Genomic DNA, 17,829 nt, shown 5'->3' on the forward strand with positions numbered 1-17,829 from the left:
TCTTCCTCTGTGACACACACTCCTCAGCGCTGATGTGCTTGGGTGCGTTGGAGGCTGAATTCAGCTATTTCTTGCAACCAAAAGCAGCAGTTTTTCAGCACCCAGTCACCCCACCCTCATCCCCCTCAGCACCTTGGTCAGCCATATTTCAACTTCTTTTTTTTTTTTTTGCAACTCCTTTTGTACCACAAGCCTTGCACTGGCTGCCCAGGGGATTATGTGTGTCTATATGAAATGTCCTCGTGTCTGTGATGGCATGAATTGCACGTACAGTAAGAACGGCATGTGATCGTAATTTGATGTTACCAAAAAATATCCTGAGCACGTGAACATAAACAATGCGTGCCAGCCAGTGATCCACCCTGTGGTGTGCGAGCCAGGCAGCAGCTGTGCTTGTTCCCAACTCTCATTACACTTTCTAACCACTGCAGAATAGCTAAGGTGAAAGACACCAACGTGTCGCCGTTCAGTAGTCATTATCAGATAGCCGTCATCATCTTTAAGATTTCCCAGGGACTCCAGCGGAAAGAAAAATAGCTGTAAGGGCATATTGTACTACCTCGGGGGTGCTGACTGTGCAGGGTTTCTGCTGTATAAACCGATGATACTCCTGATCGACACAGGACTTGCGCTGGCAGGTTGAGACTCGGCTCGCACTTGTCATTTATTTCTCCCTGATTTTCTTTGGTTAATGAAACCCGGTTAGCTCAGACAGGCTTCACGGGGCCGCCGGACAGGCCAGTCGTCACTGAAGCTCCCTGTCAGACAGCTCTTATCAGGCCACCTCTCCCAGACTCACCCAAAGCAAAGGGGGTCTGAGCACAATTAAAAGAGCAGACAGAGGGCTGACTTTCGAATGACACAAAGAACACCACTAATCCTGGTTTCTGGCACACAGAGAGCGATGGAGAGCGCTGGGGGAGAGGGCAGATTAAAGCAGGGCACGTGGGGAGCGGCCGCCGATTGAGCTCACCTCCGTGTCAGCCCCCGCTCCTGTTCTTATTATCATTCAACAAGGTCTGAGCCCGTCTAAGGCCCCTGTTTTTATTAATGTCTCCAAATCTGAAGATAAGACACAGTAATCACAAGACTCCTGTTTTGTTGCAAAGCACTTCGGGTGAACTAATATGTGGATTGCTGCTATTTATAGAAAGATTAGGCAATGGTGCTTGAATTGGCGACATGAAGGAAATCAGTGAATGGTGGGTTTTTAATTAGAGGAGGTGCTGTGTGACTGGCTGTGGTGTTTGGGAGCCATTGTTTTGACACAGTTGAAATGGCTTGCCCACGCCTTGGCTCGATCCCCGCTGGTTACATCATTAATGAGCCAAACACAGGCTGTGGACAGGGCAGGTTGTTGTTGCAATAATGGCAGAGGTGGTGGTACAGTAGGCTTTCATAGGAAGGTGCTTTATACCCATGCTGGAGAAAACAGAAGGGCTATTGTTGTTGAAAGGTTTAGCGAGGCCAGCGCTGTGGGCAGACGCTGTCGTATGTGTACGTTCGTCACAACACCGTAATTACCTGGAAAATCTACCGGCATCAGCAGATGATAGCACAGGACACATGGTGAAGGTCATAGCATGTTGGCAGGCAGTGAATGTATTACAGGACACAGAGCGTGACGCAAGCCTTTACACTTACCTTGCATGCCTGATTCAGCGCCGGCATTTAATCTGACTTATTTATTTATTTTCTCACCAGTTTGATAGTTGCCTGTTTAGTCACTGTTTTATATATATGTACATTATTTGCCAGAATGTTAACCTGCTCTGTCTCCTGATAAGTGCCTCTCTGCCTTCAGTGTGTCACTGAATTAAAGGTGTTTTAATTAGGAGGCACTGGGAGAAAGCAGGACATTATGACCCAGTCACACTTCATTACAGAGAATCTTGTTAAAACACAACAGAGACTGCAACAAAGGACACCTGCGTTCAATTTAAGTTCGCTCTCCCACACACAGCACACTGTAGTAACACTGACACAGTCACACACTCCAACCACAACAGTGAGTCAGCAGACTCACACGCCAACAAACACCTCTGTCAGCAAACACACACACACACACACACACAACTCCTCGGCGAGGACGCCTGGAGAAGTTTCCGTCCACCTGGGTCACTTTCCGCTGCTGTCCTCCCGTCCGTCTGACTGTGTGTCTCTCTGTCTGTCACGTGTGTCATGTGTCTGTTCTCAGGCTTCGTCGTCACAGAAATTGTGCTTGTTATGAGGAAGGAGAGATTTGATGACTAATCTGCTTTTTGTAGTGCAACAAAACTGGAGCGATTATGCTGACGCCTGCGATGTTTTCATTCTTCCCCTCTGTCTTTTTTTGATAAACCTTATATAACGTGTTGCCAGTCCCTTTAATTTGTGATGGCTATTTTGAGCAGCTAAGCAACAAAGTAAGGTTCAAAACAATGCATCGTTTTATGTGATGTGTACTAACATATCAAATGTGGAGTATTCACACTCAGTCTTTTCAGGGTGCGCTGAATTACTGGCTGTGTAAAGGTTAAAGGTTAGATGAGTGGATATCGTTTTTAATAATTCTGCAGGTGATTTTCTCAATTAATCACTTGGCAAAATGGCCATCACAGTGTCCGAGCCCATGGTGACGTCTTCAAATTGCTTTTGTTTTTTGTCTGTCTGAGTGTTTAAAACCCAAAGATATTCAGTATATTATCACATAAGACAAATAAAAGCAGAAAATTGAGAAGGTGCAACAAGGGTATGTTTGGCATTTTTGCTTGAAAAATGACAAAATGTTTGCAGGTTCATTTTCTTTCGATGGACTAATCAATTAATCATCTAATGTTTCAGCTCCAGGACAGGCCTTACTCATGTTTTTTATATTACAATCAAGTTTTAAGTATCATCCCAGCCAAGTCCTTGGCAGATTTATTACCTGTCTCAGTTCACTATCTGCTGTAATCAATCATTGGCCATAAGGTAAGATAAGAAAACTTTGCATTCCATGAAATGAAAATTTGCCTTCAGTATTCTGGCAACACAGCTGACCATTCAGTTAGTCATCTATTTTCTCTGCCATGTTTTATTATTTATAGAAAGGATACTGACTGACCTCTCACTCCACACTCATCAAACATGAATCAGGTCTGAATTTTGATATGATCCAGGTCCAGCATCTAAAAACACTGTTGTGATGCACTCTGACCAGTTGTTGAGGTGAAGGCAAGAGGCAGAGGAGCAGAGGCAGGACAGACAGGATGGATGTAGACGGCGACAGTATCATGTTCTGTGCTGGTTGGAAACCAGATCTCCGTCTTGGCAAGGTTGAGCGATCCTGGGCCAGAGCAGTGGGCTCAGGTGTGCCTGCTCCCCCAGTCTGGGCACTAGGCAGGTGGAGATGGGCAGCTCACATCGGCCTGAAACCTTAGAGAAGCGCTGGGGCTCAGGTGTCAGCTAAAGGTTAGCGCTGTGTCCGTTAGGGTGACGTAGAACAAAGGACAGTCTCCTGGGTGGGGTGTCTGGTTACGATGTGGCCAAGACGGCACGACTATGAAGTGATAAGATTAGAAGCAAAGAAAAAGGTCTCGCAATGGAATGTAGAGGCACACAATTTACTCGCCAAGGAAGTAGGCGGGGAAACAGCGTCACACAATGATTGGCCTTTGTTATTGAAATTGCTGGTCGAACATTATTTTCCTGTCAGAATTTCCAAGAGAATTTCCAACACAAACATCTCTACAAAGACAAAGCAGCTTCAGTGCCCAAAATAGCAATGCCACACCAGTGACCTTAAGGGAATACAGTAGGGCTTCAGACCATTGTCTACGCCACGCCGCAAGCTAAAGGTGAACTTTATGAATACCGTGTGAGGCAGCGTTCACATTTTTAGGTGCATGTATTAGGGCTGAAATCAAGGCAGTCAGTCAGTCTACATAAAATCAATCAACTACAGTTTTGATAATTGATTAACCATTTATTGAAGTCATTTCTCAGGCAGACATGATAAACATTGACTGGTTTCAGCTTCTCAACACATGAGCATTTTCAGCTTCAGCTTCAAAATTTTACTTGAATGAAGTACTTTCATCAAAATATACAAAGTAGTACAAGTATCATTATGCAGGATGTCCTGTTTCAGAATAACATGTAATATATTATTGGATTATAATTGATGCATGAATGAACATGGCGCTGTTGGTAAAGGTGGGAGTAAATTGAACTACTTTGTATGCTGCTTGGTAATTTAATATACAATAATACATTTATACACAATTTATTAAATGAGAATATTGTATTTTAGTCATGCGATTCTGCAAAGTAGTGAGTATCTTAAGCTTTGAAATAAATCCTGTGCAGTAGAGAGTAATATTTTGGAGCGTCTTGGTAGCTGAATGGTTACTGCACATGCTGCATAACTGCAACGTCGCTGTCACTTTGTTGCATGTCGTACCCTCTTCTGTCTCTCCTCCTTTCCTGTCTGCCTCTTCAATCTCACTCTGTCCAATAAAAACAAACTAAAAATGGCAAAAAAAAAAAAAAAAAAAAAAAGTATGTCTGAAACATAAAAAGGAGCAGAATTATAAAGTAACAGAGTACAATACTTGAGTACTTTACTTTCCATCACTGCACATGATGTCTGACACATGACATCATTTACATTATGCAAGCTGTGCGGCCATGCTCTCACTTTTGCTCAAATAATGCTTGATCATCATTAGAGCTGGGTGCTGCATCACCACCAAGGTGATGCACTGATTGCAGGCTGACAGATAAAGAAAGCGCCCATCTGTCCGTATGCTGGTGTGGCCGAAGTAAAGAGCTGTAGCATCTCTTAGCTACCTTATGTAATGTTGTGTAACTCTTTGGATTACCATCGCTTGTAAAGTGTGTGAATTTGTGTGGGCGACTTTGTGGACATACTTGCATGTTAAGAGTGTGTGATGTAAGGAGAATATGTGTGTGTGTGTGTGTATTTATGCGTGCATGTGTGTGTGTTCAGATGAGGCCTCAGTGCTGCTGACTAGGAAAAGATCCTGCCTCAATACAAACCATAACGACCAGATTGGTGGTAATAGGATTAATGTGTCCCCTCATGCTGTAAACTGATTTCAATCTCCCTGCCGTGGACACACTGTCCTGGAGGGAGCGACAGTGTAGCGCCGCAGCGCCGGCCCCTGTCGATACCGCTCCCTGCTGGAGCTATCGATCCCACTGTAATGACACTTGCCCCAATCACATTTCTCCCCAGTGCTTATGCAGCCCTCACAATGTGCACAAAGCTATTAATCATGAGTTGTTTTGTTGTTTTGTAATACTGAGGATTTGCTGCAATGCTAATGTTAATGGCTGCTTTGACAGAAGCTATGTTTGCATCTGTGTGTCGGGTCACCACACACATAACCTCAGCGTTTATCCACTGGTATTAAGGTTTTTGTTGTTGTTTTTTGTTTTTTTGGTAACACATGCTAAGTAGTCAGCACGCTAACTGTAGGTTACAGTCATTCCTAGTGCTGAACCACTTGCCACACACTTCCAAGCTAAGTGTAGAGCCAGCAGTGGTGTAGCTTCACTGAGCAGACTATATATACATGCCAAAAGCATATTTGTATTACTCAACACAGATCAAGTACTCTTGTTGCTCCAGACTCTTTTAATAACTCCGGAGGTCTTCTGAAGCAATAAAATGACAGGCATTTTAAATACATAAGCAGATATTTTCGTTGTAAAATTAAAAATAACTTGGCTATTTCTGGCGTCGACTTTCAAGACAACATTGATTTGTTTCTGCTGTGCTCACAATGTGTGCAGGTCCACGGCTATGCAGCCATCTAAACACAGTTCCAAGACGAGGCTGGCCCTTTAAAGTTTATTCTGGAAGCAGCGGTGTAGGACAAATTCACTGATAGTGATTACAAATGAGAAAAAGATGAGATATCATAAATGATTATAAGACCGAAGGTATGGTAAACATGTCTTCTTAGTACAGTAACAAGGAAACTGGAGTCACAAATGTGTAGATAAACTGTCAAATTAGTTATGTTGTCCCTGCTGGGAGGAAAAAAGCATCATCAGTTAAAGATCAACATTAAGCCTCCACTGGAAGTACAGCGCAGTATTTCATCCAGTAAACGCAAGATTAAAAGTAGAAAGAATAAAATACGAAACAGTTAGCCAAAAAGAATTTTGTATTAGCATCACTAGCCTGAGGGTGTGTTCAGGAAGGAAGTGAAGCAAATGGCAACAAATCCGGCCATTAGCCTGTTTACATTTACATTTATTGTGTAAATGGTAGCTTTAAGCTAGCTAGCAAGGGACTGCGTGTATCAGTGTGCTTGTGTTTAGCTCAGCCTCAAACTGAACTCACCAGAAACTCTGGTTCCTTCTGTTACTTCCCTCCGGCCTCTCTCCTTTTTCCTCTCATCTTAAAGTCACAAATATTTCACTCAAGTTGAAACGTTTTTGAACTTATGCAGGTGTCAAAACGCATCAATTTGTTCTAAAAAAAAAAAAAAAAAAAAAAAGACTTCACTTCCTGTCTGAATACACACGATTGTACTGTATTAGCAGTGCTTAAGTCTCAGACAGTTAGCATAACGGCTAGTTTAGTTAGCGGTAAACTGATCGCAGAGAAACTAAATTAAAAACTGGTAAGCCAGCTAAAATAAAAATAGTGCCAGCGGATGGTGTTCCAGAAAAGCTATTTGGGAGCAGATAATAGTTACCAGTGAATATTTGTGTGGTCACATGACAAAATGGTGGCTGTAACAGCTAAACTGATAATAGAGCTATGCTAGCAGTGGTTGCTACTAGCAAAAGAACATTTAACTGAAACTAACAGCAGAATCATTAACGGACTGATTACGATGTGTGTGCAGTTCTGCATTGTAAAACAGGCTTTCGTGCAATGGAAACATCTTCATATTTTGAGTATTTGTTTTACTTTCGACAGTGTTGTTAGTAATGTTTGGCAGCCGAAAGGTCTGCTGTGTTTAAAATATAATACATTTTCTTGTCACAAGCGATAGCTGTAACTGCGCACAGACATGATTGCAGTGGAAAGTTGGCTCTGTTTTATGGAAGGGTCATGGAAAAAATATGGAATGGGATAAGCAAAAATGTGCCGGAACAGGCATGTGTGCAGGTATGAGATTTATCATCCAGCTCCGTCTGTTATCGCAACAATCTGCCTCCCTGGTTCAACCTCATTAGACTGGTTCCAGTTCGGCCCTAAAGGGGGGGCGGTAATTAGAAATGATGGTCCGCACACTTAAAGAAATGAATTTGCTTAATTATTCCAACATGATCTATTTTTAGTGTAACACTGTCACTGACTCACCCCGAGGCTCCGTGGCCTAGTTTGTTGGTTTTCACCCAAATCCCATTCAAGCACGAGGGTCTGGATTAGATTGTGCTAAAGCCGTGCACGTGTCACACAGAAAGATGAGTGATTCGCTATAGGAAAAAAAAAAAAAAAACACACGCACACACAGAATAACCCTTCTTTACGTCCCAATTAGGCCCGATTAATCTTTTCATTTTGATCCATAATGCCAAATGGTGTAATTCAACATAGAATTGAACTATCTTGTGGATTACAGTCATGGATTTTCGGAGTGCCAATGTGATTTAAATACTGTACTAGCTTAAATGAGAAACCAGCTCAAAGCAGATCATTGTGACTCAGTCAGTGAATTTAAATGCTGTGGCTGCAGATTGCTACACGGACAAAGCATGATTGTAGGTACGGAATTAGGACCGCAGCCAATGGCTGTTTTCATTACAGTTTAATATACAGACTATTTTACTAGTCAGTCAATCAATTAGCTATTGATGAAAGCTTTTTTGACTTCTTAATGTGCTATTATTATCTGTGTTGTTCAATTCCATTCCAACAATCCAAAAGCTTTCAGAATAGAGGTGATTTTTTTGCCTTTTTTGTGTGTGTAGTATATTTTCAGGCACATATTGAGTTGAATACACAAGCCTTGATTAATTCCCAAAAAAAGCTCAATGGGGTGACAACGACAACACTGAAAGTCGACAGCACGTTGGAGCTTTCGTTGAGAATTACATCCAGAACCTCGTATTTGTGTGGGCGATTCGGTGCAACTGAAATTGGATTCATGTTTATCTGCCGTTAAGTTTGCCGTGCTAACAGAACAGGATAGACCTGAAGCTCTGCTAATTGTTACTGATCCCTACACGTCGAAGAAACGCAATCCCTCCTTTACATAAGATAGGAAAACACTTAAGTCATCTGTCGCAGGGTTTCACCTAATTCTGCCACTTAACCTGAAAGATGTGTGAAGTAGATATACTGTGAATGCTTTCTCATTCCTCTGCTCTATCTCCCCGCCTGCATACTGTTCGCCTCTGCTCTGTTCTTTCAGTCACTGCCGTTTATTGTTCTGCCGCCTGACTTTGCCCCAGATGAAACCCTGTCGACATCGCCCAATAACCCTGCGCCTCATCCCTAAGCCGACTGATCTTTTGTTCAGATGATTGTGTGTCAGGACCACAAGCAGACTCTGTGCTTGCTGCCTCCTTGTGCCGCTGAATGTGAGTCATGCCCACAGACATGTCCTGTTGCCACCGCGATGACAGCCTTTCCATTACCGTCAGGAACATAACTGCCTCATTACCCAAGAGGCAGTCTGCTGAAGGATGGCCCTTCAGCCACCACCGCAGTGGCTGCACATCACCAGCGAGCTTTACATCCCTCCACATTGGATTTTTATTGTGCTGCGTAGCTTCTATCTCTTCTTGTTAGGCCTTTTTGAAATTTTGCATTCTTATATTTATATGGAGTTCAACTGTTTTTGTTTTTTTTTGTTTTTCTTCTACCAACAGCATTTTTTGAGCTATCAGGAGGAGGTTGTTTACTGTAAACTGTGATGTTCGTTGTGCTCTTGCAGCAGCTTCTTGGGTCTATGGGGAAAAAATATCCTGGTAAAAGAAATTTCTCATTTAATAAAAAAAAATCTTTGTGTTTTCGGGTGACAATCTGTAGAAACCGAAAACTCAGAGCCAAGTATATTTCCCTGCTGATGCAACAAGAAAATATTTCTTTTCGTCATTTTTAATTTACTTTCCTCCAGGGGCCCCTTTGACAGAGCGATTAGGGAGCACTGCTTATAGGCTGATTGCTAATCGTAGCAGCGTCATGGTTCACAAATGGTTGCCGCTCACACATTCAGCTGTGTTTCAGGGCTCTGCAAGCTCACATGCTCATGTATGGCTCCCAAGTATGGCGGTTATCTTCATTAATAAAAAACGTCAAAAGTAACATGAGAGGAAAACATGTCATGTGCAAATCTGGTGCACCGGGCCCCGACTTAGCTCAGTTGTGCAACAGCAGGGCCAAGATGAAGAGACAATGTAGGACGGGAAAGGAAGGGAATTTAACCTGGTGAGGTTCACCCTGGCTGTTATGTAAAGGTGACATGGAGAAGCATGCGGTCAGCAATAACGACAGCAGTTGCCTTTTCAATCAAGCCGAGTTGTCAGCTATTTGAGAGCTGTGACTTCACACCTCCGCCTCTGGACTGTCTCCACCCCTGAACACATCAGACTTCTCTTATTAGATAAACAAAGCCTGCGAGTAGAACAGAGGCTTTAATGTGAGGAGGGATCACGAGGATGATGTTGGTCTGTGAATCGTGTTTTTTCCCCCCTCATCTGTTCTCCAAACAGATCCAGCTCTCTCTTGTTTTCTGTTACCTAGCTACTGCGTGTGAGATAAATCATATTTTCGTTCGGCGTCTTCAATAGATGTTGTCGTCTGCCTTGTTGAGAATGAAAAACAGGAACATGCTGTTCTCTTCTCCTCTCTCACCTGTCGTCCTACAGCCATCACTCGCTGCAAATACAGTAGTAGCAGGTGCTGGATCAAGCTGTGTGTGTGTGTGTGCTTATGCGTGTGCGTGCAGTTAAAACCAGTGCTGACAAGCGAACAGTCGTCCTTCAGTTGTGCTTAGATTCTGATGGTGCGACCTGCCACATTACTTCACCATGCGGACATGCCCTCTGTGTGAGTACGGTACCTGTGTACACACCTCCAGAAATAACTAATTGTGGAAACACAGAGTCCTGAACACATTGTGGAAATCGCATACATGCTAACTCACTTGCTGAGTCTCTCTCACACACACACATACACATGCACAAAGAGAACAAAGGGAGTGCAGTAGGTCACCACAGGGAACATTGCGATGGCAGATGAGCAGGCCACTTTTCAGCCCCGTGTAACCCAACACCCCTCTCCTCTTCCTCGTTTCCCCTCCTCTTCCTCCTCTTATTCCCTCAGGATGTCCGCTCATAGAGGCCACATAAATTAGTGATCGAGCACGCTCACTTGTTACGCACCAATCAGCCGCGGGTGTATCAGCATCTATGCGCGGGGTTAAAAACAAACAGCACATGCTATTATGGAACATGATCTCGGAGCGTTCCCACATCTCTCATGCCAAAACATCAATTTAGGTTAAGGAAGTACCCACTGTATGTGTGTGTATGTGTGTGTGTGTGTGTGTGAGAAAGAGTACCTTATCAGTTGTCACACATGGAGTTTGATGACATGTGAGTCATAGTGGCTGGCTAAGGCTCATGGAAAATTCAAGTTTTGAATAAGGGCCTGAGTGGGCTCTGCAGATATGGGCCGAACAAATGCTTTGTTGTCAGTCTTAAGCCCATTACAATTAATTAGAGGAGTGAGCAAACAGCAAACAAACAATAGCTGCTTATTGTAAAATGCTCCAAAGTTACGTGGGAGTTCGGTTGTAATGCTGTTATGAGTTTTGATTTTTGTTATTTTAACATGCACCAACAGAGTTTTGGCCAAGATTTTATCTTCAGATTTTTATGTTCCCATGTGGACACCCAGGACTTCTCCCCCCGTGTTATAGCATTTTTAGCTAATTGTTTTAGGTTTTACAGCCTGCAACATTACTTTTTGGGTTCAATCTCACCATTCACATCAGCGTCCTTTCCGGACACAAAAAGCAGCTGTTCTCAGTGGAAAAGCTCTGATAAACCAGCTGCATGGCTACTTTCCCTGCAGGTAGACAAAGTTAGCAACTAGCCAGTGAACATAGTGCAAAATTTAGCAGCTAAAGAGAAAGATTTTATCGGGATTTGGTGGAGAACAAAACAGAGGTAAAAGTGAATATAGGCCATACAAAAATACAACCTCAATGAATGCTAATGTTGCTCTGTATGAGCGTCCATTTTAGAGAACACTGTCTTATTGGGTCACTGAAAAGTTTGCCGTGCCCGCTTGAAAGCCATTTCTGAACTGTTCTGCTGCAGGGTTTGTCCTGGTTTCTCTGGCATCAACAGGGGCACAAAACACCAGGAAACCTGATAAAAAGAGACACAAAAGAAAGACTTTCATTAAAGGGGTGCCAAAGTGATTGTTTCAATTCCATGAAGTCTGGCGGACTCACGAGAATGATTACAACTCAAATCTGGCTTGCAAAGGCCGACCCTTCAACCTCTCTAATACAACGTTTGGCTTGGCTTCTTTATACAAAATGAAGGGAAGGATGCTGTTTGGTTAACTGCTGTTTTGCAGTGGACTTTGTCGTCTGTGGGGGTGAGAGAATCAATTTTAAATGAGCGCACTTAAATCTTGGCTGTCCCTGTATCGTGGTGAGTCACACTCTCCCCTCTCCTCTGGCTTTTTGGGATTGTGGCGTTTTCATTTCGAAGTTCGTCTGTAATTCTCCCCAAAATGCATAAAAGGAGTCAAGATATTCACACATTCCTGACTTGACCTCTTTTCCCCTGCTTCATTAGAATGCACCTTGTATGGTGAACTAGAAACCTGACTAAAAATGGTATCAGGGAGCCTGGAGGTGAAGTCAGCTCTGAAGTTTAGCCAGCTAGCCCGAGGCGTTTAGCAAGGGAAGACCAGATGCACTTACATGGGGAGAAAAGCTGGAAATAAAACAAGAAGGGAGGGAGGGGGGATTATGAGTAAAAGCATTAATCTGCTTATTCTTTAAATGCAAATTGTTTTACCACAGTGTACACCACACTGCAGCATAACTGTGGTTCACAGCTTGTTCAGTCATTAACAACTCTGCATGTGTCAGACAGGGTGATGATGTGATTTCTCCGCAGAGATGCAGAATACACCCTGTGTTTTACCGCATATTGTCATACTAACAACTGCTAAGAGTACTATTGTAACTGTAGTGAAGTAGAAATCCATCAAGGACTGCAAATAGTAACAGTGTAAGTTAGTGTTGATTAATCGACTATTAGTTAGTCGATTAATCAATTAACTGTTTAAGTAAAAAGGCCAAACATGAGCTTCTCAAATGTGAGGATAGTCTGCTTTGTCTTGTCTCACAGCAAGTCAAAGATGATTTGCACACATTTTCACTGTTTTCTGATGTTTTATGGACCAAACAATTAATTGATTAAACAAGAAAAAGGGACAGATTACTTAATCATCAGCTAAAGTGATGCACAGCTTCCCTCCACCGTGTCCACCCTGACCTTTACGTCAGTTCGTATGATGGACACAAACAAGTCTTGTAATCTAGCTAACTTTTAGTTTAGTTTTGTGATGTACAGCATTAAATCCTAGTCAGTGTTAACGTTATCAAATAGAATAAGTTAAGACCAGATGTGCATGTTTCAGAGTTTTTTATTGATTCATTAAAAGGATGGAGGACTCACAGACAGATCTGAGCACTGAGACCTGGTGTCTGCCATCACTAAGCTGTCCCTCACATGCAGAGACAGATTTCACAGCCGCCTGTGTTCCTTCAGGTAACGCACACCCTTTCCATCTGGTGAGAGGTGCTGTGTCAGCCGAACAAGGGGGGTGTTGTGGGAGTGTTTCAGTCTTAAGTTTCCCACTGGCTGAAAGAGAAACACCATAATTATGGACTGGTTTGATGAGGCGCACACACCAATGGACAGCGCACATGTGGCACTCTGGACAGCAGGCACATGAATGAATTAAAGGACACAGGAAAAGGCCGCAGTATGATCATTTGCCTGGCATGTTGTGATTAATGTCGTTGCACAAAGTTTTAGTGCAAAGTGATGGAATTTGCCGGGTGATAAGTACAGCTGTAATTGTGTTGCAGGGTGGACATGCTGTCCATCTTGATTCTTGGAAAGAAGACTTGGTTTCAGGGTCACGTTTCCGCCTGTGCCGGGAGATGGTTGGCCAGGAGATAAGGAACGGCGCTACCGACTACTCAGAAAGCAGCTCTCCCAGCGGGCTTTTTCCTTTCGCCCTCCAACTGAGCTGTTTGATTGAGCTCACAGCTGAGGAGGACAATTTGATGTCCATGGAGAGGACTGGGTGAAAAAAAAACACAGGAGATGTGGGAATATGTCATATGGGTATAGTTAAAGACAAAGTGTGGTGCATAAGAGAAAGGCGAGAAAAAAGCAGAGACAGGGAGAGTGAGAAAAGAGGACTGTGAGGCAGACAGCATCAGACAAGACTGCAGCAAAAAGACGGGAAGGTGGAAATCTAATTTCCCCATTAACTCAAGAGCAAATGAAATGAGTGGAAAGCAGTTAGAGTCACGTCTGATGCTCAGACGGACGTGTCAGTGATTAGCTTGTACCCCGAAATTTTAGCTCACCTTGAAATGTCTCATCCTTTCACCAAAAATCTGAAGGTAGTGCAGAGATGGCATTGTTCTTTTTTAATGGAGATGGAAGGCTTGTGTACAAAGTGAGGGTACAGTCTCAAATGTGTGAAATATGATGATCATTCTGCATTCGCTCACGTGTGACTGGACCCTAAAGCATGTAAAATATATGATACTGATAATCTGCTCCAAGGGACATTTCACCAGAAAGCAGCAGCTCCTCTGTGTAGGTCTGAAGCAGGCAGTTCATCTGTGGTAAATCAGCAATTTATACAATCAAAGATTTGTGGGTTTCAGCTTCTCAGATGTTCGATAGCGGTTTGTTGCTTCTCTTTGTTTTATAGCTGTCTAACTTGAGTATCTTTGGGTTTTGGACTTTGTCACCACGGCCTCTGGGACATGATGGCAGACATTTGTCACTGTTTTCTTTTAGGGGATGTAGAATTAATTAAGAAATGAAAACACAGATCAGTGGATAACGAATGCAACCGTTGACAAGACATGAAACAACAACCTGCTCAGTCAGACTTATCTTCAAATCCATCTCTAACCACATTTTGTGTTTTCCTCCTGTTTTTCTCCTCCACAGGAGAGGTTCGAGGCGTTGTTTAGGATCTACGACGAACAGACGACTTTCCAGATGTTCAAAAGCTTCCGGAGAGTCCGGATCAACTTCAGCACCCCAGAGGCCGCTGCCCGCGCTCGCATCGAGCTGCACGAGTCGGAGTTCAACGGCAAGAAGCTCAAACTCTACTTTGCCCAAGTGAGTGTCAGTGAAGGGGTCTGGGAAAGGGCAGGCAGGGGGCCTGGGACATGGACCATCTAAGGAAGAGCAGGGCCTATGGACAGGGAAAGTTACGCTGTAGTGCATCATTCATGCAACAAGCACACACAGAAATCCACCCACACAACAGGGACAAAAAAGAGAAAAGGAGGCTCTCCTCCTCGAGTCTGTTCACTTCCTGTCTTTCTTATGCATTGTTTTTTGTTTTGTTTTTTTTGCTTCTCTTCTCGAGGCCACACCTGACTGCTTCCTCAACCCACCAACCCTCCTGTCAAACCTCATCAGTCACATGATTGAGCACCAGAACACATAAATTCTTGATTTCTCCTCCCGTCGTGGTGTTTGTGTGTCAGTCTGATGCCTTTGGGGGAGAAAGGGAAGTAAAATAAAGTGAAGTGTGTTTCTAGTACAAACAAAAAACAAGAGCTGCATATATCTTCAGCGCTATGATGAAATTGTGACGTATATTGCACATATTCACTAAGATCGGAGTAGGTGGGAGTTCAGTAATCTGCAGGAGAAAAGATGACTAAATTTAGTTGAAAAGCACAAATTTAGACATAGAACTGTTTGCAGATAAACATTGTTTCAACAGCCTTTTAATAACTATATTTGAATGTGAAGCAGGTCAAACAACCCACTGAAATGTCTCATCATCACACTCAATTTAGCCCAGATGCCTCGACCTTATTTGGCCTGCAAATCATCAAATTCCTGCTTCCTGGGAAACCATGAATCAACTTATAATTGATGCCCATTTTATCACAAATACATCACCAGCCATGACCCCTGCTGCACCTCTCAGTACTTTGATGTAAGAGGATTAAGGATTTTACCGCTCAGGCAGATGCCACATGTAGGTATTGTAATTATGGCAATTGGCAGCTATCAAAATGCCAAAATCTCTTCAGGAGCCTGCAATTTGAGAATAAAAGACTGAAGCTGTGACTGCAGCTAATTTGCTTTTCGTGCTCTTAACTATCGGGATTACATTTAGGTAAAAAGTACAGTTTGACCCAGCTTTGCCGAGCTTTGCATGACAAAGGTCTGCTATCCAGTGTGTTGAACCAGTGAACCATGTAGAGATTCGAATTACACACATGAAATACTCTTTCAGAGGAATTTAACAGCTTCACTCACTTCACATCCCTTTGATCTTCTCGTTAGAGCACCGCAACCTTTATCAGTTGTCATCTCCTCTCTGATAGGTCCAGAACGGAGACGAGGACATCGACAAGTCGTACCTGGCCCCTCCCCAGCCCGTCAAACAGTTTCTGATCTCGCCGCCCGCCTCGCCACCCGTGGGCTGGAGCCAGAGCGAAGACGCTACGCCCGTCATCAACTACGACCTGCTTTGTGCTGTAGCCAAGCTAGGACCTGGTCAGTACTGAAGTTTGTGCAGTATGCGTATATATTGAATACACAGACGTGCACAGATTCAGCATGGAGTCTATAATGAAGGTATAAAAAAAACCTAATTTGACTCAGTCATCTCTGAACAGTCACCAAGATAGAAACAGGAAATTATTTCACACTCCTCAGCAGGGTGTTATAGAAGGTTATGAGTCGAGGAAGCAATTTCACAAAGGAATTGAGGTGAACATTGTTGAATCATCGCTGATTTATTCTCGACTTTTCCTGCGAGGCTCCTCAGTAATATCTGGGAAGTAGTAGCAGGTCTAATTTACCCCATCGCAGATGCATTTTAATGTAAGACTGCAATTACATGCCCATACAATGTCATTATGAAGTGAGTGGCATTTTAAAATGGATCATTCTACGTGAAATGGTTGTCAGTGCAGGATTTCCTGCTGTGCACGTGGTCTTGGTCAGGCAGCAACAGGGAAAAATGAATAAATAAATCAGCTTGAAGCCTATAAATTAAATCCACAGCTCACCATCAGCTGCTCACCATCCGTCAGCGTCAAGGGTGCTTAACCCCCTCTTACTCTGATTACATCTATTAGTCTAAGGAAATATGCATCAGTGCCAATATTGTGTGATGTGTGTAAATATGTAAAATGTAAATTGACCGTGCACTTCACATCTCCAGCGATTGTCCAGGCGTAGCTCAGGAACTGTAACCAGAAACAGTCTCGAGCTTTGGATTTCTCCACATGTTGAAGTGGTGTGTTTGAGGCTGCGGTAAAAACGACACTCTGAATTTAAGGAGTTTGGAAGGTGGTATCTTCTTTTTAGCCTTTCCGAAGCCAAAAAAAAACACGAGCTAAACTGCAAAGAATGAATTGAAACGCCAGCCACAATTGTTAGCATGTCTAGCTAGCTAGCTTGCTACTAACAATACAGCAAACGCTATTTCCATGACCAAGCAGCACACCATTAACCAGCTACATTAGTTTTGCATGCTACAATTCCTGTGAAGAAGACAGCAAAAGAATCTGAAACTCCACACTAACTGTATTGATTGTAATGTAGATCAGTGTCACTGCACCATGAAGAGATGTTTTTGCTGTTCCCATCCCGTCACAATTTTGGTAATGCTATGAAATGTGCACGCCGCTCAGCTCGGCACACTTACATCTGGAAGGTTTGAAGATCTTTCCCAGCGGCCTCGTTCCCCGGCTGCCTTCCCGCTCAGAGATAACGTCGCCGCTGTCTGCCTTGTCGACAAGATTTCAGATTGCAGCAACCTTTACAAAATGTCACCCAACACACATTGCAAAGGTGCGCGTGTCCGCAGTGTCTCTCCCTGTTTGTGTATGTGGGTCTGCTCATGCTGATGAAGTGGAAAACCTTGCGTCTTCGTATTCTTTTTTTTTTATCATCATCAGCAAAAAGCATGATTAAACTTACAAACACGCTCACACACAAACACACTGTCCAGCCTAGAGGATCACTTCCTGCACATTTCGGCCATTACCATGGCAACATGAGGCATCAGTATGGCTTTGTTGTTCACCTCACGTCCCGGCGTCTAACATCAGATTAGCGCAGGGCTGCAGCACAGCGCGCTGACTCCCTCTGTCAACCCTCTGCGGTAACAGCAGGACTCCATTCACTGTCCGTCTCTCTGTTTGGCACCACGGTGAAAAGCGACTCGACCAATTTCCTCCAGTCTGCCGGCTGTCTGATCTCATCGCCATGGCAACTGTGATACAATCTAGCAAGTGTGTGTTTTCAATCTGCGTCCGCCGAGTTTGGCATGTGGGCAAATGGCTAATACGAGGAAAGCCTTTATGTTTTCTCTTGCAGCCACGTCCTTCCACCTGAGCGCTGACCTGATTCTCAGTGCGACGGAGAGACACACAGTGTACAAAACATTAAACAGTGAATAATTAACGAATTGGCATATTATTCCAACCAGGGCGGCTCAAGCTGGTCTCACTGTACTCGTTTGCAAGCAAAAGTCACGCATTCAATGTTTTACTCAAGTTAAACTGATAATACTCAAAGCATTTTCAAAATCAAAAGTGAAAGCACATTATGCAG

At 43.4% G+C, this 17,829-nt stretch overlaps 1 protein-coding gene across 2 annotated transcripts in view; it reads left to right on the top strand.

Annotated features, from left to right (window-relative positions):
• Positions 1 to 17,829, top strand: part of rcan3 (regulator of calcineurin 3) — a 41,256-nt gene that overhangs the window by 19,457 nt on the left and 3,970 nt on the right. For both annotated transcript variants that reach the window (XM_076748080.1, XM_076748081.1), the window contains 2 exons: positions 14,185 to 14,358; positions 15,588 to 15,759. In XM_076748080.1, the coding sequence (XP_076604195.1) occupies positions 14,185 to 14,358; positions 15,588 to 15,759 (346 nt within the window). The remainder of the gene's footprint in view (positions 1 to 14,184; positions 14,359 to 15,587; positions 15,760 to 17,829) is intronic.

The sequence above is a fragment of the Chaetodon auriga genome, chromosome 14 (assembly GCF_051107435.1).
Source record: "Chaetodon auriga isolate fChaAug3 chromosome 14, fChaAug3.hap1, whole genome shotgun sequence".
Classification (NCBI taxonomy): domain Eukaryota; kingdom Metazoa; phylum Chordata; class Actinopteri; order Chaetodontiformes; family Chaetodontidae; genus Chaetodon; species Chaetodon auriga.